Source organism: Colletes gigas, unplaced genomic scaffold (genome assembly GCF_013123115.1).
Source record: "Colletes gigas isolate AHSC1104 unplaced genomic scaffold, ASM1312311v1 Colletes_gigas_Sc00013, whole genome shotgun sequence".
In the NCBI taxonomy this organism is placed as follows: Eukaryota; Metazoa; Arthropoda; class Insecta; order Hymenoptera; family Colletidae; genus Colletes; species Colletes gigas.
The window spans coordinates 659,623-681,706 of record NW_025106642.1 but is presented as its reverse complement, the minus strand read 5'-3'; the positions used below and the strand labels follow the sequence as shown (position 1 = coordinate 681,706).

The 22,084-nt window shown below is 43.5% G+C and overlaps 1 protein-coding gene across 1 annotated transcript in view; it reads left to right on the top strand.

Annotated features, from left to right (window-relative positions):
- Window positions 1-817: 817 nt before the first annotated feature.
- LOC122399531 (protein O-mannosyl-transferase TMTC1-like) overlaps window positions 818-22,084 on the top strand; it is a 175,617-nt gene continuing 154,350 nt past the window's right edge. Inside the window, exon 1 of the mRNA XM_043400274.1 lies at window positions 818-1,152. Within this exon, the coding sequence (XP_043256209.1) occupies window positions 818-1,152 (335 nt within the window). The remainder of the gene's footprint in view (window positions 1,153-22,084) is intronic.

Sequence of the window (22,084 nt, the reverse complement as noted above, 5' to 3'; positions counted from 1 at the left end):
GTATCGGTTGTTATCGGTCGGTCGAACGGTCACGCCAAATTGTTTGCGTACTCGATACCCGTGGCCGTAACGAGCTGTTACGTCGTTAAGCACGACAGAGGGAGAGAGAGAGAGAGGAGAGCTGAAAAAAAAATAGAGATCGTGAAATCGGCGATGCCGCGCCTCCCGCGGGGACAATCCCGTACCGAACGACCACCGTGCGAGAACTATTATCCGTGGAAGAGCAATCAGCCAGCGCGAGGCCCGTTTCTCTTTAGAACGGACACGTTGGACCGGACGCGCTCGACTCGGTAAATAATGAACCCCCGCAGTCATTTATCAAGCTCACCGCGCGAGGCCAACGAATGCTCAAAGTAGCCAGGCCGAAGTAAATGGAAGACTGGAACGCGAGCATCGTCGCGCCATATCCCGCGATCCTCGTAAAAATAAGTATGTCGGATCTCGGTCGGGATGGTTATCTCGATCGAATCGTTCCTTGAACCCTTTACCGCGAGATCACGGCAAGAGGGCACGAGTTACCGTCACGCGTGTTTACCTTTCCCCGCCTAAAGACTGTTCATGTCGTCGTGGTCGCGGTCGCGGTCACCGTCGCGGTCCTGCTCCTGCTCCTGCTCTTGGTCGTTGAGATGCGATCGGCGATCGAATCGCGCGACGGTCAGCAGTTACACCGTGGCAGTTACGCGAGGATTTATCGGCACGTTAGATAGCGGCCGTGCCAGAGCTAGCGTGGCTCCATGAGAGTGATTCGTACGGACGATCGCGGCAGAACGTTTAAACCTTATTGCGCGAAGGTGTAGCACGATTTAGTCGACGAATCATGAGACGACGGAACAATGGCTCGGGCGGCGGCTACGCCGGCTGTTGCTGTCAGACCAGCAAGAGACCGGGTCGTAACGGATGCAACATAACGCTGGGAAACGAACCGCTCGGATGGTGCATCTACGCGACGGTCGCGTTGGTCGCCGTTGGCTGCTACCTGAACGCGTTAGGTGGTGATTTCGTGCACGACGATATACCCGCGGTGCTGAGGAACAAAGACGTGTTAGCTCAGACACCGTGGACCAGTGTTTTCAATGACGATTTCTGGGGAACGCCGATGCACGATCTCAACAGCCACAAGAGCTACAGGCCCTTGACCACCCTGACCTTTCGGTAAGCCAGATTTTCTTAGGAAAAAATTTATTCGTACCGTAAAGCTGTTGTCAACTTCCCGAACTGTAAAAGATAGAAATCAAGTTTGAAATTCCTATTCCTTGACGCTTCTGGTCGACTTTACGCCAGTCCTTAACCCCTTGACAATCACGGACGAAACGTATCGCGATCCAATACAGCCAATACAGGTAGTTTAATCTTTGGATATAATATCGATCGTTCGATGCTATGTACGAATTATTTCGAATACTTTGCGATCCGATTCTACTATCCGTGTCAGAGTTCTTTCACGCAACGTGTATGGCTATTTCCATATAAAGTACACGCCAGAGACTTTGATCTCTCAGCACAGACTGCGAGAACCGACGTCTGAACGCTACCATTCAATTCACAAGAATCGAGTAAAATTACCGAGAAATGATGTATTTCGTTACTAGAATAGAGACGAAATTGCAGTTTGAAAGTTGACAAAATAATATTTTAGAGCACGTGCGAAATAATATGACCCACGGATTATGTGATTTTACATACAATTATCGATATAGAGTCCCACAAATTTTATTGCTTATTTTTGCCTGTGAATGGAAGCGTGGAAATTCAAGGATGTGATATTTATTGTTATTTTTATTCATCGGTACGGTGATCTCGGAAAGCTAGGCGCTTTGAACAAAAGATTTGTTTACCTGCACGAACCCGAAAATTCAGAAACTTTTGAAACATTGCAGTGCAAGTAAGGTAGTTCATCCGAAACACGATACCATTTATTGTTTGCGCCGTAATATGACTTCAGGGGGAGATATCATATCACCCCTTGAAAAAAAGCAGAATTTTCGTTCTCGTGAAATATATCCAACCCCCAGAGAGATCTAGAAAAAGGATTTAAATGAAAGTTGCACTCTTTTTTTATTTACAAAACGACGTACATCAAATTTTATTCTTCGTCAATAATTAAATTACTGATACATGCTTTCTCATATTTCCCATTTCGATACTAATTTTCTCAATTTACCCATTTATTACATTTTATTACGTTGTTTAATTGGGACAAATTTTAATGAGCGATTCTCGGGGCCAAAATAAGACGAAAATCAAGAATACCAATTTGTTGATTGAGGTTTCGTTCAAAATTATTAATAAAATTTGTCCACCTAGATGAATTTTTTTTCTCGAAAGTGTGCAGGATTTCGAGGATATGTGTATTGACCAAAAATGATTGCAATTGATCCCCGCAATCAAAAATAATTTTTTTAAAACCGTTTTGAAATTTTTTAATTTCGCCGAAAAATTTTCCGATCGATATGGAACTTTAAACGTTAATAACGTTTTAACGAACGTTTACACGTCTTTTTTATGTAGATGTAGTAATTTTCAGCCAGTCGAGCAAACGATTTCGTGTATCAATATCGACGATATAAGTTTTTCGTAAAAGAAAGTTTTCGCGTCATTTAAAGTTAGTAGTTATAAGATCGATGTTTTAACTTGGACGTAAATCGGTTCTTGTGATAGTGTAGTACAGTTGATAAAACAAATATAACGATTCGTTTAACACTATTTCCATCGCGGTAGTGTCGAGCGAAAGTTTTGCTCGTTGAGCCAGGCATTGTTAAATAAATTTTTCTATCTACGGTACCTGTCTGCTAGGGTTGTATTATTTAATATTTTTGAATGATTCGAGTCGTGGGTTTTCGATTAATTAGCTACTATTGAGTGTTCTATAGGAACAGAAAAGTTTGCGGCTATGTACCGACTACTGGAGTCTTAATATCTTGATTCATTAATTAACGAAGGTGTCAGTATTACCAGATACTTCCTAAGAATAGCGCGTTCCTAACATCGATGTCATAGATACAATCTTTAAAATGTCCCAACAGGTCGGTGTATTGTAGGTTGGACATAAATTCTTGTCAAGAACTATCTTAAGTAAAAAGTTGTTGGTTCTGCTTTGGGATTTATGTCTTCCCAACACCATCGTGGAATAGACGATTAATTTTGCACTCATTAAAAGTTTCTTCATCTCGTCCTCTCGCGAGCGTAGATTCAGCCACATATATCTTCTGAATTCGTAATTGTAATCGAGGATGGTGCAGATTTGGCTCCTCGAAGCCACAACAAGTATTTCGAACGTTTCAGAAAATGCTTATCGACCCTTTTAAAATACAACTCGCGGGGCATAACACAGTTTGCAGCATTAAATGCCACACCTCGTATAGGTATGTCGATTTACTTGCATTCACTTTCTCGTTATTTTGGCAATTACATTACGGATATTCCCTTCTCCCGTCATGTCGATACTTAATATCAACGTGTGATATTGCATATTTTAGCGCATTAAATGAAATAAAAATCGGAATATGTTATTATTTTGTTACTCGTTTTGAATATGAATTTACGAACGCTCAAATCATACGCATGGGTTGGACCGCGTATCGTTTACAAATAAATTGTGGCGAAAGGTTGCAAAACCATTTGCAGTGTCGATTTATTTTTATTTTTAAAGAGAATGTAACTAAAAATATTTTTATTCCCGTTGTTAACGTTGCGAAAGTGGTCGTAATACGAGGAACGTATTGTGTGTCAATAGAAATCTTGGCGAGTATCAGCGTGGCAATCAGCGACGGTATTATTAAAACGAATTCGCAGTACCGCTACAATTAGTAGACACCGCACAGTCCGCAATTAAAGCTGCGAATTCAAAATAAACTGGAATAAGCGGGGTGGCGGGTTATCGCGAACGGAATAATTACACGTCGCATTTTTGTTGCCTTGCTCGCGAACCACCGGTAAACCGTGATCGCGCGAAGGTGCATTCGTACGACATTTCGAGTAGAAATTTCGAGATCCCCATCGCAGAAAGCGAACTGTTATCTGGTGCATTTCAAACGAGCCAACGAGTAGCGCTTCGTTACAGGGACTTTCGTGCTTGCATTCCATATAATTACGCGTAACAATAGTCCGATACGTATCTGCCTCGGTCACCTAATCCAACAGATATATGTATCAAGTCAGATAAAAAAGTTGGTGCATTAAATACTATTTGTTCGAAGAAGAATGTCTTTCTTTATCTACCAGTATTTAAGCTTCTCTTTTTTCCAGATATTTTACAAACTACTATGTTATTCTAAACGTGATAGAAAATCCTAATAAAATCGTAACTTGTTTGCCAATTCCAGACATTTTATGGCAATTGCTTTTGTCCCAAGTTCGTTTAACCGGGAACAGTACTTTGCAGGGTTAATCGTTTCTGTGGAAGTAGCTCATAATGAATAACACCGTTTTCGTCCCGCCAAATACATAGGAAAACTTTCTTCGGGCAAAGTCCAGGTCTAGCAATAGGTAATGTTATTTCGACTGGATCAGGATCGTTTGCGTTTCATGTTATCGTAGAGAAGCCAACTTCCATCCCTAGTGACCAACTTCTTCAAAATGGGATCTCTCTCGTTGCGTTGTAGGAGCAAATTGCAAGTGGAAACTTGATTCGAAAGGTTGCTTCGCGTCAGTCAGTAAGGAATTCATACTTGGCAACGATTCACGTTTTCGAGATTTATCAGATGGTTACGAAACATAATAAATATTTATTTACTTTGTCCTGTGAAAGTAATTTCCAGTAGATGTACTGGAATGAATATACTCTTTGGTTAACCGTTCTTTCATGGTCTTTTTTATTTTCGAATAACGTGTGAGCGTTGCTATTCATCCATTAGAGTGATAATTTTTTGTTAAAATATAGAGAAAATTACTACCGACTACGAGTCAAAGTGAAAGAGTTAAAAGTGATTCCTCTATATTTCTTGATCAATTTTTCTTGCTGATATTGTCACCCACCACGTTCTTCTCCGTCAGGCTCTGAAGAACGTCTGTTCAGGAAACTTTTTTGTACCTCTAATAGTTTCCAAGATAGCATCGGATAAGTGAAACTTTGGACGGTAGTTTTATCCTTTAAACTTGAGTTACGGCAGGTGGAAAAAGTTTGTATCCTTTGTTTTTGCTGTACAAAGTTTCATCGAAATCAGCGTTGAATACTCGGCGGATGTTTGTTGGTAATAATGAACTCGGCATGGGAAAACTAAAAGCTCGTTTTGTTAGTGGGAAACTAGATGATAATCGATGTAAAATATCCGAAACGAATATACGTAAATTTGTTTGATACTTTCTATATTATCGAACTGAATTTACCGTGCCACATTTAACGGGAAAGCGTGCTTTCATTCAGCCTCCCGTAAAACTCGTGAAACGACATGTATAAAGACTTTGTCGCGTGTTACGAGCAAACTCCACTGCGTGCCAGGCGTCGAGTGGTTAAACTCTACTTGCGTAATAAAAAAGGGATTAAGCGAGCGTGTAAAGTACGCGTTTAGAAAATTCGAGCGGCTCTGTTTGGAAGATTACGGCGCAGCCCAGCCGAGTGTCGTACGCGTGGCGAACCGCGTGATACATATTTACAGCGAACGGACGATCCTCGAGCGTAATCGATTCTCGTTCGCTGGGAACGGAGAACGGAAAATTGCAGATACGGTGGCCGTAGTCCATCCGATTCGCGATGGTGGTGGGTCGTGTTGGGTAGGGTGCAAGGGATGGTTGGAAGGGGGCAAGAACCCGACCGCGAGGAACTCGTGGATCCTGGCGTGTTGCGGAATGTCCTGTAACACGACCATGCCTCGCTCGGCTTCCGGGCAGCGCCGATTTGATGCATGGATACCAGTTTGCCACACTCGACGCGCAATACTGCATATTGGCTGGTATTGGGCGATCCATCATACCACAAGACACCTACACATCGCTCATACGCCTTAACGCTCCAGATGCTGTTGCCAACTTGGACGCGGCGTGGCGTGGCGTGGCGTGGCGTGGCGTGGCGTGGCATGGCGCGGCGTGGCGCGGCAGAGGCTCGTAGATTCTGGCGGAAGGAACGACGACGTGGCCTGGAGATGAGTGGAGGGGAGGGTGGGGGGCTTGAGGGGTGAACATTGCGCTTCCGCGTTTCGCGCGTTGCCGGAAGTGGAACGCATCCATAATTCCCGAGGCTCTAAGACGCGGAGGCTATGGGCGCCGGTAGTCACGTTCGTTCGTCTTGAGATTACGGGATATTAACGATCGGGACACGGGCGTCATTTCCAGGGAGTTTGCATAAGCGTCTTCTAATCATACTGTAGAATCATTTTTCTCCCGCTTGACTATTCGATCCGGCGATTAAAGCGGTCCTCGTTACCGGCGACTCGTTGCCGCGTTCCCGCTAAATGAATAATTACGCAGCTAAGTTATTTTGTCTCGATACTCGACCTTAACTTTACGATTGTGCACCAGTTCACCCAAAAGTTCCCAAAAGTTTGATATTTCGCTTCCGTATTCGGACATGAATTATTTGATTTGAAACGTAACGCTCCAAACTCGTTATTAATTTCTTTGACGATATCGAATAATAAATTTATCTAAATTCTTGGTCAATTAAATTTATAGTCCTTTGTGACCGTGGTTGATGAAATTAATTAACCAAAAATCGTATCAATTTCACGTTGTATTATGTAATAAGAACAATGCAACGCGAGAGAAATTAATAATTAATCTAATTGTCAATCGCTGAAAACGATTTACAATCAATTTAATTGTCAATCATCGTCAGAGATTTACAATTAATTAAATCGTCAATCGTTTTACGAGCGATTTTAACGACTATTCGCTTGAACCGTCATCGTCGATCGATATTTTGATTAAATTTTGCTCAACATCGAGTTTCACAAAATTCAGTTACTTTATGCGCACTCTGCAACGTCGTTTGTTCAATTTCATTAAAATTAAGTGGCGTGCAACAGAATATTCCGTGAAATGTTCGAAGAAACTGAAAATCTGAACGTCGAGATCATTTTTCACACTCTGCACCATATTTTTCCCCACTAATGAAAATTAATACGTTGTAGATGAAATCTATGGATTTAGTTCACGTCGTGCATGTCAAGATTTCTAACGATCATCTCGATTAATAAACATTGTTAACGATAATTTCTGAACAAGTTCTTTGTGAAAATGTTGTACAAGTCGACTCGAACCTGTAATTAGTCACACCAGTGTTGACGTATACAAAGATAACGCGAAAGTTATTTTGATTCGTTGAATGTATAAATTTTCGGCAGCCTTTTTTTTCATTCACTCCATTTTCTTTGATAGGCGGGTTTGACGTGACACAAATCCGAACGCGGCGGCTTTTAAACGTAGCAACATGATAACCGCGACGCGATTTATCTCGGACAAACGAAAAGGCAATTATACATATACACATAAACGTATTATATTTTATTATTGGTTACTTTGTAAATTGGATAAAAGCCTTGGGCGAGATGAAAAAGTAGAAACGAGTATCGAACGTAATATTAATTAAAAAGAAATATCAGAAAAAGAAGCAAGAAACAATGATCCTCGTAGCTCGGTGGTCAAAGAGCAGAGTTATTGGCATGGCAACTCGAATACGTACCTGAGGGATGGAAAGCCAGGAGGAGCGTTACGTGACATATATTTATAATTATAGTCTCTTTGGTTTGTCAGGAGCTTGGTGCCGATTACTCTGTATCTTTGCCAACGGCGATGCACGGGTCAAAGATTTCGAACAATTCGACCTTTCGAGAACAGAGCTACGTAGTACACGTTTCATTCCGTGTCTTTCTCAACGTTGCCCGCATCTAGTCTCTGTCCCTTTGATCCCTTTATTGTCTCTGAACTTTGACGGCGCTTAGAATATTTTGCTTTCAGAATTCGAGTCTCGAGAATGAAAACGTACCCAGCGATCTCGAAACTTGGAAATACATGTAGCGTCGCGTCGCGTCGCGTCGCGTCGCGTCGCGTTGGTTCAACCTGGCCATTTACTCTTGCAACTCCCGTCCGAAGTTTTCCAGCCATTTCCGAACGGTCCTCGCTAAAACGGTCATCAACTTTCCTACGTACACTCTGCGCGCACGTGCCCGCGCGATTCTGTTCTCGGTTCGAACACGAACAGCATTTCACGTCCAAGGATTTCTAGCGAAATAACAATATCTCGCAACACCGGTCCATTTAACAAAATTCACCCATCGTACGGAATCTAACCAACTATTTCCCACGATCGAATTTGTAATTACGCGCAGAAATTACTGGCTCGCGTACGTGCGCTGTTGTTGAAAAGTGTTGCGAAAAATTTTAACGCTTGGATAATATTTGAAAATGATTCGTGCACGTTTAATCGGTTGAATCTATCGTCGGGATTGAATCGAAAACATATAGGCAACAGGATAGCAACAACGCGATTTAACGCGTTATAAATAACTACATGGTTTTGTCTATCGACAGTGTATCGTTGAACTTTGTAACAATCGCGCCGCAATTAAAAACACATTTGTACTAATGTCCGACATTGTTTAACGTACCGTTGCCGCGGATTTTGGGTTATGTGGGTCAGCGATATTTAGATTAGAGAACGTACGAGCGAACCAGAATTCCTCGCTGGCAGGGATCCGCGAAATTCTCCATCGTGTGTCAGTCGGATTGAAAGCCAACGAAACCAAAGACTGTAAAACAATATTGCGAAACAAATAAACCTTTACAGGGGAAAAAGAGAAAAGCGTTTACAGGTAAACTCGTATTCGTGGAATTTGTCGTATTTTCTCGCGAATATCACGTATAAACGTGGTTTATAAACGCGAAATAGCATCAAGAAATGCAAATGTTTCCGCGAAGAGCAAAGATCCATTTAGCTACGCGAAATCTCGTTTCCTCTTTTCCTCTCGGCTTAAACCGAGCGCCGGTCCTTGCATTTTAATATTTACATTCGTCCAGTGAAAGAAAAAAGGAAAAATTAAAAAATAAAAAAAAAGTCAAGGATGAGAAGAAACGAAATAGGCATTTTCCCAGCAGTCTCCCCTTTTTCTCTTGTCGCGGTAACGGCGAATGCTTTATTACATTTTTCTTGGTCGAATTCACGGACGCTTTTTCGCAGCGTACATTCTCTCCGTCCGTTTATTCGCGAGGTTCTTTGTGCCGGTATAATGACGATCGATATAATCAGATTTGCCGCAAGTAGGAACTTGTATCGTTCCCCGAGAGAGATTCTTCTTTGTTTTATCATACGTCGAGGATGAGGGAGCCAGTTACTCGTCAGTTACTCGCCTATCGGACGGAATAAAAATTTTATCCAGCTACGCTTGCGCTTGAAAGCTTCGCGTCACTTTTGCCGCGGTTTCTATCCGATCGTTCGCGGAGAGACGGTTTTCATTAGTCGGCCAAAGGTCGAGATACCTTTACGCGAGTGTCTTCCTCACGGTGGCGACTGAATTGCTTTCCATCGCGGTGCTCGTTTCGATTGGCGAAATTAAGCGGCGTAGTTTACGCGTTGTCCGCATTCCGTTAGTTGAACGCGAATGTTTTAGCGATATTCGGACCGTCGACGAATCCATCCTCTCCAATAATAATTTTCACGTTAAGTGTATGAAACTGTCAGCCAGCTGCAAGTTGATTAACGGTAACCACTATGGTTACCGTCGACCGTGATGCACGGTGCTACAAATTTGGAATAAATGCGCAACTTTAACAGCGAGAATATTTTCCATTTTCTATTATCGTATTTGAATCCGTATTTCGTATTAATGTAGTTTGTTACATTACGTTAAATATTTTAACCCTCGAGCATATCGCTAGGTCCGTAAAATTCAAAGTTTTCGTAGAAAGTATGGCATATCTCTAATACGAGGGTGGATGCTTGAGGCGGTACCTGCCACCCGAGTAAATATGGAAAGAGCTTTTCCAGCTGTTAAACTGACGTTGCTCGATCCACAGTGCAATTTATCGCGACACAATTTACATAAATTTATACCCGTGAAGTAAAATGCAGACTTTACTCGTCAAATATTACGCGGTATCTATTATCAATTTATAGATTAAAATCCTGCTTTGTTACACGTTCCCATTCTTCTCCGAATTATTTTACCAGTCCAATAGAGGCGATAAATAAATAAATATTGGCCCGCGGAGTTTGTATTTAAGCGTGGAATAGCCCGGTGGAGCGAGTGTACCGAAACTTGCAGTCGGAAGTGTACATAGGAGCCAAAGGCGAGGATCTGGTGAGCAGTCGAGCTGCTGACGCAACGTCCTCGAAAGATCAACGTCAAACTCACTGTCTGTACACGATTACTTTTATCGAACTTTTCACCCGAAGAGCACGTAGCGTGGAAAGATAGTCGGTCGGAGGGGGGGAAGGCGGTGTTGGTGTGTGAGCAGCCACCACGCGACGCAGTCAATCGCCGAAAGAGATAAGACACAGTGGAACTGTCGAAGCGGGAGGGTAGTTTCCGGTCCGGAAGAAAATTTGCAAGTTAGGCGGGTTACGTGCCCCCTCGACTTGGCGCGAGCGCGCGGAGAAGAATTCGCCCGCGAACACCGAGTTTGCCGATACGAAAAACTCTCTACCGGCGAACGAATTCCGGAATTTTAAGCGATTCCGTTCTTCTCTCGCCACCTGTCCCCGTTGTTTCGTATTTCGGCTATTCCGAACGGTTACAAGTTCAAGCGTTTCTGGGTCGAGTTTGAAAATTACGCGTGGAATTTTTATTCCACGGATCCGTTGTTCCATCGCGCACGCGAGCCAACGGGAAGTTTGCGTAGCCGCGATTGGCTTGGCTTGGCGGCGTTTAGAGCGGTTAAATCACGATTCACGGCGAACCAAGTTCCTCCGGGTGGTTCTATGATGATTTATGAGCGACTCCCCGAGCGATGATGTGCCGCGCTTCGTGCGCGCCGTGCATGCGAGGGAATAATTATTATTAAATTACTTGACCCGACGCAACGGGCGGAATCTCGTTCCGCGGCGTTACTGACACGCATGAATGATTACGTTACAAACCCTAATTTAGACGCGCGATATCGCATTATACAGCTTGCCACGTACGTACCCTCGTATTCGATTACGTGACGGGCCGGCCCACCCACCGTGATATCTCATTCGCTTCTGACTTTAACCCGGCGACGATCGCCCCTGGAATTGTCCTTGTCGTCGGTGCTTCGTTTCACGCGATTCAACCGATACTTTTAACCCTCTCGGCACTTTGTATCTTGGCACTCGTGTCCGCCGATATCAAAATTCTGTCTTGGGAAGACGAAACAAGCAAACAAAGTTTTGTTAAACATGTGCTGCTTTTTCAAAGTATTTAAACTTGCTATAATTATTTTCTCCGAGTTTAAGCACGGACTGGTTTTCTCTTTGATCGACGTATCGTGAAGCGAGGCCATTTGCTCGAGCGTTAAGTCCGCGGTTCGTTCGCGTGTTCAAGTTGCGAGTGTGACTATTTACGACTTTGTCGAGTGCGCAAATAAGGGCGAAAATGCAGGTCCAGGCGGAGAATATACGGGGACAAATCTGAAATTCCAGCTTCATGATTGTGAAGCGACGATCGGGCCGGGGCTTGCGTTATATTTTATAGAACTTTGGTGCGCGATAACTCGGATTATTCTCGGTGGGAGGACAAACGTGTAACTTCTTGATGGACGATCGATGAAACGTGTTCTCTAATATGGTAAAAGTGCGACATATTATAGATATTCCTATTTACCACTCTATACAACCGAACGAATGTTGAGAACAGCAGAGGAACGTAGAAAAAATATTAGCTCGGTGCTTGACGCGTTAAAAAGTTTAATATACAAAGGTCACGAACAATACGAACGAGAAAATTTCGACGCGTTATTTGTCAGAGACGCTCTTCGGAGCCGTCGCACACATGTATCTACTTCCTTGGTTTCATTTCGTTCGACGTACCGAACAGTCTCGCGGTTTCTGTATCGATTTCTCGATCACCGATCGGCGATTCCTCGTACGTCTCTCTTCCGGCTGTTCCATTCCTCGAGTTCTGCGCCAGCAAGAAGTAAATTCTTCGTCCCAACGACGACAAGAACGTATCATTACACGGAGGCGTTCTTTCGGCGTTGATCGTGACGAGGAATCCGAAGCGAGCATTTGTCTTGTTCGAGGTGTATCCAGTCGTTTATTGGATTCGTGAACTTCGCCATCGGGTATGTAATAACCGAGGAGGCGAAACCCCGTAAATCCACCAGGAAAGAGAAAAGAGCCGGTGCTCTTAAGGACTCCCGACAGATGGAATGATATTATTGCGCCATCGAAACGGGCTCAGTATTGAAAAAGTTTGTCCTACCTATTCCGATAAATGATTAATGCATGCCGGCGCTCAAACTTCCCCGAACTGATTTCTATTCTCTCATCGTTGCACGATCCTGGGATATAATCATTTTCGTTTTCTGGAATACCGCCATGATATCATCCTCCCATCTCTAATTATTTTCCTGGTACAATTTGCGCGTGACGTTCGATTGAACCGCGGATTTACGGATTCTGAACGATCCCTTTGTAACACGCAACAAACTTGAATACACCTTTCCGAAGAACGCACGTGTTTCGAAGTCACAGTATGGTAGTCGCGTTGGTAAATAAGCTCGGTAGGATTAAGGTTAATTTGCGTTTGCTGTGGTTGCAGCGAGGAATAGCTAAGCGTATAGATCGATTATACCGCATAGATCGGGAAACGTTTCTCGATACGAAGCGGCAAAGCTTGGTGACAATGTCTCTCGAATTGAATGGATTCTTTACGTTGTCATCAGGTTATCATAATCGGTATCGAGATCAAACGAAACCATTGATCGAGAGTAATCGAAATATGACAGAGATGCTTGCGAACGACAATGGTTTCTTGTCCCCAAAATAATCCCGCGGGGGTCTCGGGAAATGGATCGATCCCCGAATTGTAACAATGAGTTGCAAACCGTCGTGCGTTTTCGCCTCTGCCGTAAATACATTTTTGGTGGAAGCTTCTGGTCTTGCAATTGTAAATGGTGCGGATGCAAATGCAGTCGACGGCGAATAGCGGGCGGCTGCATTTACCGCAACAGAATATCGATGCCGTGGAAAGTTTGGTTATACGAATTCGCAGGGAGTAAACTTTCTGGATATCCGACGGTTCTGAATATTCATCGCGGCCAGCTAAAAACGTGAAAAATTCCGTAGTTGCCTCCGTTGATTCATAGTAATATCGCGTCGATCCAGCGAGATGGAAGGCCATCGGGGTCAAAGGCTCTCGGCGGTCGGAAGTACGACCGCGCCGAAAAGTTTATTTTTCGAAGGTTTGCAACGTATGTTTCATCGGGCGAAGTACCGGCGAAAAATTTGTACCGTTCGCGTTCCGCGCACTTACACTCGAACGCCACGAGTACTTATCGCGATAAGTGCTCCAATGGGCGACCTTTTCGCAAAGCAGATCTCTACTTTCACCCGTTTCGAACCGTCCATAGAGAATGTTTGAAATTTACTCGAGTTTATCTACTCGATGAACACGGACATTGTGGATATTTAACGTTTTACTGCCGACCGTCTGTCCGTAGTTCTCTACTCGTTAAGCGAAATTAATTATTAATATATTTATGGTGGAAAATACGAGTAGCGGTTACACCTACTATAAATTATATTATTATCGTTATCAATTAATTTTACCACAAGACGTTTAGTTTTCCGTGAATGACTGTGCAATCGAGCGTAATGATGGAATGTGGTAAAGCAAGATAGAAAGATCAATTCCAGGTAAAATAGCGTATCGAGGGTTTGTTTATTTTGCGAGCCACCAGAGGCCAAGCGTAAATTTCTTTGAAGGGAAACGGACGGATGGAAATCGTTCCATGATTGAAATTCAAAGACGATCGAGCCATCTTACGTAAGAGTGATTAAATTAAGCCGAAGCATTTTTGCGAAAATCACGCGACGGTCTAGACGAACGTAATTAATTTTCGATAAATGCCGTCGGGTGTGCGCGCGTATATTGGAAATTTGCGGAGTTCACGGCACGGGGTTGCACAGTTTGGCATTAAAATTGCCCGATCCATTGAGTCGACAATTTCGCAATCGCAATATCGAAATACGACGCGGCGGGCCGTTCAATCGCGAACGTCACCGTTTCTGCCACCCCCAACGCCCCTGTTCCCCAGCCCCTTCTCTTCGATTCGTTTCGCTTCAATCGTGCCGTATTTTAAATACCGTGAATAGGAAAGTTGAATTACAGACGGTCGCGATTTATCCCGTATGCGTCGCGAATAATACGAAAATTCATTTCGACCGGTCGTTGAAAACTTGTTGAAACAACAAAAGGCGGCCTGGAACGCGTTTATCAGCTCGTCGTGCCAGCCTCTACGTTCCGTCGCCTTTTATTTCCATTTTGGCTAATTTCGACATTCACTCGGCATAACTAGGGTGTATCGATTTTATGCCGTTGGGAAACGCGTTTAAACGTCCTTTTCTTTCGCGCCAACACTCGATTCACTTGTCGCCACTCGCGGTATGTACACTTTTCTGCTGTGTTCTCTCCTTTCTCTTTGTGCATTGATTTGAAAAATAATTGAATCGACGCTTTTGCGTGTGTGTGTGTGTATGTTCGTAACGAGTATGAAACTTTGCACAAATCTCTGTGCCTTGTAAAAAAAGATCAGTCTTGGGTTAGAGACCACTTTGACGGGATGGATAATCAAGTCCAGGAATTGTTTCCTGAAAAACCATGACGATTGAAAATAGATCGATGATTATTTTCTAAATTAGGCACAGTTAGTTTTAGGAGCGTAACAAATTAACTCTTGCTCGTGTCGGATCATTTGGTCCGTGGAATCGTAGACGCGCGTACAAGTCTCGATAAAAGGTTTTCAATGTCGGTTTCGAGCGAAAAAGCAGTAACCGAAAGGGCCTCGAATAGAAGAAAGAGGGAGAAATATATTCCCGTGATCCTGACACGATTATCGCGTACGTTCTCGAATGTATGACCGTCCTATCGTATTACGACATACTCGAAACTCTCTTTTTACGAGAGTCCTCGGTACTGGGAATCTGGGAACTCTGCGCTCTTGAAGCCGAGGTTACGTTCACGTTTCGAAATGCGTGACGGTGTAGTAAAAGTAGGACAAAGATCCAGTAAAAGTCGAAGAGAATTAAGGGCAGGTTGCATTTTTATTAAAGCGCCGACGTCGTTATTCGTCGACAAATCTCCGAGTTGGATACGAGACATTCGACACGGTCGTCGCTACAATTTCCGAATAAGACAATGTAGAAAAGGGGCAAGCTTAAATTTCTATTCGAGAAACAGATAATGAATAATATGAACTATATAGAGAAATTTATTTCTGACGTTTAATCGATCGTACGGTTCTATTTTTAAATAAATTTCAATGCGCTTTGGTCGTGGTATATTTAAAAAACGTTCGTATTATTTATTGGCGTTTAACAGTTATCGATTAAACGGCATAAACGATCTAAATCGAGCTTGTATAGTCCTTTTATCCACATTTTATGGTTTCTATTCAATGAACGAGGACGTTAAATACACAGAAGTGTACAATAAGTTGAAAGTAACGTATTTAGCTCGTTAATTATGCGGCTGGACGAAGTAAATATATAACAACGATAATTAACGGGATATTATTATATTCACTTGCACCATTCGCGTGGAAAACCACCGTCTACCACAGACCAGGATATATTTGTAGAATTTCTGTTGAACCTAGTGCATGATTTCAACTATCTATCAATCAAACGTATTAAATAGACCAACAGAATATTCGAAATAACGTGTCACACATGATGTAGCACTGGTCCATAGTACATTTATCATTTGTTCGTATGTACATAAAATAGAAAATTATCGATGTCACATGTACGTGACGTTGATTTCTAACGAGAATCGGAACGTCGCGTATGTGTATCGCGTGGTAGCGAATATATTGATTACAATAGATACTGTTATAATCAATTGATGACAGATACTGACTGTACTATATGTAGTATAATAATTAACGATGTATTAAAAGTAAGGAACGCTAATAACTAGTTGCGATGTTATCGATATCTGTTGGTCGTTGGTATTCTTTCAAAATGTAACTTTGTATCGTGTCGCGTAAGTAATTGGATTATGTGCGTGTGTTGTATGGGTGGGGGGTATTGTTGATTGTTAAGATTTTGACGAAACGATAGCTGGTCATAATTTAATACGCTAGAGATGTTCATCTCCGGAGATAAATTTTCTGGAGAATCGGAAAGATTTATGGCGCGCAGCCTTCTACAGTGTAAAATTAATGTTTCCAGAAGTTTTCGGCCCGAAAGCACAGGGGAGGGGTTGTTGGATCGTGACTTTGCGGAGTCTATCTTGAGCCGTTTCATTGAATAATTACGCAAAGTGTTCGCGAGGTGGCGATAATTCGTTAGCAGGGCAACGTGTCGTTCGATTTTCCGAATTTAGTCGACGGTAGATCAGGTGCTTCGTGCCGTTCAGTGATTCATCCGAGGGGTTTCGTGACTGGCGGCAAAAGCGTGCCGTGACCGAACGCTGTAAACTTGCACACTCGATCGTGCGCATGCATTAAAGAACACTTTTCCCGCGCGGCGATATTCACTCGCTGGCTGAGCACTTTATTGCGTCCTAGCGCAGCTACGCATAATTTTCAGCCGCGTTCGATGCGTCGCCCCGTTATACGTCGCCCGCTATACGTCGCCCCTCCGATATCGAGCGAATTAATTAACGATTAAGAGTCGCTCTCCTCGCAGAAACGCTGATTATCAGCGTTTAATTATTCCGGGCTAATTGCGACACGTACCGGTGGCAAAATTCACTCCGGATAATTGGACGCGTCTACTTTGAATCGCTATTCGTTCCCGTGCAAGGCCTAGGCATTAGAAATTGTCATTTATAATACATGCATTATCTACATCTTTTAAGCCTGATTTAGTTGGCTATTGTATCAATTATCAATTATAGGCTTTTAAGCCGAAGAAGCGAAACATAGTTTTGATCGTAGAGGATCAAAGTACGAGATTGCATCGAGAGAAATTGTAGAGTACGAAGAAAAGCCTTTTATAAGCTTGGGTTTACGATTAAGACAGACACACGTTATTTGGGAAAACAGCTGCTACCAATATTCGTATCGTAGAAGTTGTCTTTTTCTACGTTTCTATCGAACATATGCATATTCATAGTTTTACTGGCTTCCGTGAATAGTGATTGCCGTATGATAAACCCAGGTAAGCTCGCGTCTTACGTGCGATCTTATATTTAACTGAGACACGTTCACAGACAAATTTCGAGAACTATGACACTCCTAAACAAATAGATACGGAGAGAGAGAGAGACTAGACACGACATAAGATGGCACTTTTCCGGCTGGAATTACACACACAATGGCGAATATTTATTATAGCTGTAATTCTTATCGTCGGCAGTCGAACGGGCAAAATTACGCGCGTTTGCCCACACAGATGGTCCCGAATAATGGGACGGTTTAATTGCGTGACTGTAGGACGAATCCTGGGAATTGTTCTAACCGTATGTGTACGCGCATGCACATCTACCCACATGCTCGTTGACTGAGTTAAGGCACCGGGTCTGCTTTGCAGGTTTCTACGCCAGATAGTTAATTACTTAATTACGTTGCCGTAATTAGCTCATAGTTTTGAAGTCGAGCACGCGCTCAACGGTACGTGATTAACGAATCGCCGCGACAATAAACCACCCGCTCTGTCGAATTTCGCCTTCACGCCCCCTTTCTCGTTGCAGCCGGAAGCGGATTTCGCGCTGGCAACCCGGCTCTCGCGTACAACAGTCTCACGAAACGCGTTTGTTTAGTATTCCTCGCCAGAGAATCCTGAATAGTAAACAAATTAAATTGGTTAACTTCGATTCTTTGTGCAAAAATACATCGACGATGTACGATAAAGGCTTTTTTATACGAGCAAAATTATACAATATTTTTTGTGGAGTTAGAAATTTTCCAGGAAACAAAATCAAGATAAAACATTTTTCCTGCACTTACGTAGAAAGAGACCCGCTGTTCAACGGAAGCTTGTCATCCGGTGTAATCGATAACAAAGGGTGCTCGCTTATTTCAGCGAATTAAATTTGAAATCGAACCCTCGAGGCGGCCCTCCCTCTCTTCCTCCGTACCCAATCCAGTCAATTTAATTACGGTATCCTTTCGCGTGTTACGATATGTTACAGTCTGAAGTAGAAACTTACGAAAAGACTTTCGCCAAAGACTTCCCGTTTAAACGAGCGAATTTCTCCGTAAGATATATTACATACATTTATCGAAGATCGCGACGTAACAAGTACTCGAATAAAATGTGGAAACATTTCCTCCAATTATGAACGTTTCGAGTACCTAAAGTATGCAAATATACTAGACTTTGAATATTCGTGTCGTGTCTGACACAAAGTATGCTCGATTTGTCGTCGGTGGGTTCGTTCGTGTTGACCGTAGACGCGAATGGTTTAATCGAATGGCACCGTGATCTTGAAAGTACATTTTATTACTAAACGTCTATCGTTCGATGCAACGACCTGTACATTTTATTAAAACTGATTTGCCGCGGCAAAGTTCAAGAACAAGCTATGATTTTGCGCGTAAACTTAGCCACAAGTTTGGATAAAATATTTCGTCCGACGAGCCGAGGACTAATTACGTCGCGAAGCACTATTTCGCCATTAGAGATCGGATATTTAATCGTCGACAGTTCGTTTCTCTGTAGCATTTTAAAAAGGGGGATATTTAACTGGATTACTTTCGACGCTCGTCGTCGTATCTCCTCGCGTTACGCGACGAGACAGAAGCTTTAAAGCTGGATCAGGCTGTCTCCGTGGACGTTCTGCCGTTTGTGTGCTTAACAGTAATGACAGTCTGTCCTTTGAAACCTGTATTCGTTTCCTACTCTTCTCTATTCTTTGTCTCGAGCACTTTCTGCCATACTCTCAAGGTGTCAGGTACATTCTTGGAAGTCTGCATCCTTTGCATTTCGCTTTGGCGCGTTGAAAAACGAGTGGTTGCTTTTCACGGAAATCTTGACGCGCAAAGACGAACGGGGGGTACAAGGTATTCATCTCGGTTGAACTCTGTACTTTTCGTACTCTTTCTCGAAATCTTCGCTATCCTTTTCACTACTTTACACGGACTTTCTATAAATCTGCTTAGCATCTTTTCTTTTCTGCTCGCGCCAATAAGGTCGCCAGCTACCAAAGCCGTTTCTAACCCGATTGCGCGAACGTCTCGTTCACACGCGCGTTTTATAATCACCAAAACTGACACGTTTAGAAATTCGAGTCCGGGAAGAAAGATGCAATTTATTTCCTCTTTTACATTATGTTTGCGTTCCTTTAATCTGGCACGTAGTTTTCTATTGGACTGCCGAAATAAAGGGTCGAACGACGTCGACCCGTCACCGAACATAATAAAATGGTAATCCTTTTTTCCGTGGCTTGGTCCGCCGAAGACGAACGACAATGGTTCGTGCTCGTTCTATTTCCGACTCTCATTCGCCGAGTCGGGAAATTGGATCTGCCGCGTTCTCCATGGACGACCATTCCTCCGTCCTCTGCGTGGCTGTTTCCCGGGGACATTTTTCCCCATTTGGGCTGATCATTTTTCTAAACAAACTATAAATTTTTCTATCCCGCTACAAAACTAAACTGTTCCTCTTTAATCGTTCAATATATTAGATCAATCTATTTATTTCGCAATAGTTAACAGGTAAATTTCCCCGACACACACAATTGGGATAAATTTCGCGAGAGCAATGGGGTTTAATTACGCCGAGGACCGTGTCACAGAAATTGCTTCGACATCGGAGATCGGATATTTGGTCGTCGACCACTCGTTTCTTTCCAGCATTTTAAAAAGGGTATATTTAACAGGATTACTTTGGACGCTCGGAAATTGGATCTCCCGCGTTCTCCACGGACGACCGTTTCTCCTTCGCCCTCCGCGTTCCCGTTTCTCAGGGACATTTTTTCCCATCGGACCGCTACCGGTACCATCGACCAAGTCCCGAGCATTACTTATACGCGACCGTAAAGCACGATATAAGCGGCGTGTCGTAACGTTAATCCCGTGCAATCGTAAACCGAGTAATAGAAAATATACGGCCTCTCGTCGCGGTAATCCCGCTCACGCGTCCTCGCTTTTCGCGTCCCAGTCGACCGCGTTGGATATTGAGTCGTTGATCGCAGACTTCATTATCCATATATTACAATATAGTAACGGTTCTTCCCTGTTATTGCACCGTATATTCCACTGCATTCTACTTATTCTTCTTCTACTCGCTGGTAGAATGCAATAACCGGCGTTATTAAAAGATCGCGTCGCGTCGATTCGTATGCACATGGTATCGGTGTTGGGAATTCTTTTCGAAAATTCAATTGCAATGCTTGGGGAAACTAATCTCCTCCTCCGTGACTGTAAATCTCTGTAAGTTTGCTTCTTTCTTTAAATGTCACGGGGGCAGTAGTAGAGATCAATGATGGAGGAAACTAATTCCATCATTATTGTTAAAAAAAATAAAAATTAATTTCGTTGGCGAGGCTACGAGCACACCGAGTGCGCGAATGTTCTGTCAAAGGAACTAAACGAAACGCGCTTCATGGAATGAATCGCGTTCCAGTGAAATACGATTACAATTAACCAAACACCATTTCACTGTACCCCATCAACACCGTATCGCGTTTCATTTCATGTCGGATTATATGTATACGTTTTACGTTGACAATTTTCCACGGTTTCGCGGTCACAGCGCGCGCATCGATACGCGAAACGAGAAGAACCAGCGAATAATTTATTCCAGCGAATCGAAGCGGTAAGAGTCAGATTGCGGCGGGGCTGGCTTTCCCTAATGGGTCAGTTACCCGTGGAATTGCTTATTGGCTGTCAATGTTCTCCGTTGGTCACACTCTAGCCAAGAAAGTTCATTAAACGAGTGACAGTAAAATTGAAATAGGAACGCGTTTGGATCGCGCGATAAATCGCAACCCGTGACGCGATGAAACGATGTGTGGTGTCACACACGACAGAATATGCGCTGCTATGCATTACTCGACAGTCAGATTTTAATAAAAATTTTACACGAAGCGATTGGTTTTCGCTCGGATTCGCAGTCCGTCTTTCGGTTCCATTTTGTAGATTGAACAGGTAGACGGTGGGACGGTCGCGTAGAGGGAACTGCGGTGGTTCTTGGACGGTGGCGTAGTTAGAGCAGCAATTTACGTTTAAACAGCGCCGAGCGTAATCTGTTTAAACTCCTGGAACAATGTAGGGAGGGCAGCGACGTTATCTGCGGAGCTTAGCGAGGCTCAACGCCGGCAAACAGTGAAACACGAGTGGACGAGTGGTTGGAGGGTTGAGACGTCGTTGTCCAGGCTTACGTCTCCAGTTATTTCGATCGTTTCGTTCGCGAACGGCAAGTTCGGAGCCGTAGATTGTCCAAGAAGGATAGCCTCTCGCTCGCGACGTCCGATTTCCGAGGAAACGGTGTCCGGCAGTCGGCGAACGCGTCAAAATAGCCAAAGAACGCGTAGATGATGGCTAGTGCCAATCAATCGTACCTACATACATGCCGGATTAGATCGGAAATTTTCGTGTCCAGTGCGCCGGTGCAGCGATCGATTTACTAGAATTGCTTTAATGGTGTATCAGTTCGAGAACGATAAATTACAGTTGTATTGACCGAAAACCGAGGCCTGGTGTAAATCGTACGGACGAGGCGTGAAACTGAACACCGTAGATTTTGGGGGCTTCGATTCACCGATGGTCAGAGGGTGAAATCGTTGTGGTCAGCTGGATTAGGTCTGATTCGATTCTGGCGCAGCCTCTTGCCAAGATCCATTTCCTTTCGGGGGGTTTGGTCGTTTTCGAATTGGGCCAATATCGCCGGCAACGATTCCGGCCAAGCGAGGCGAGAAGGGAGTCAGAAGTGTCATCGAAAGTCCACTTTAGGTCCTCGATGTTCTGGCTTGATAGTGAAATGATATAGACGCGGCGGACAGAGCTAAATTCGACTTGTACGAATTTTTCTCGCTGAGAAACCTTAGCTCGGAGACTTTAGAAAGCTGAATGTAAATTG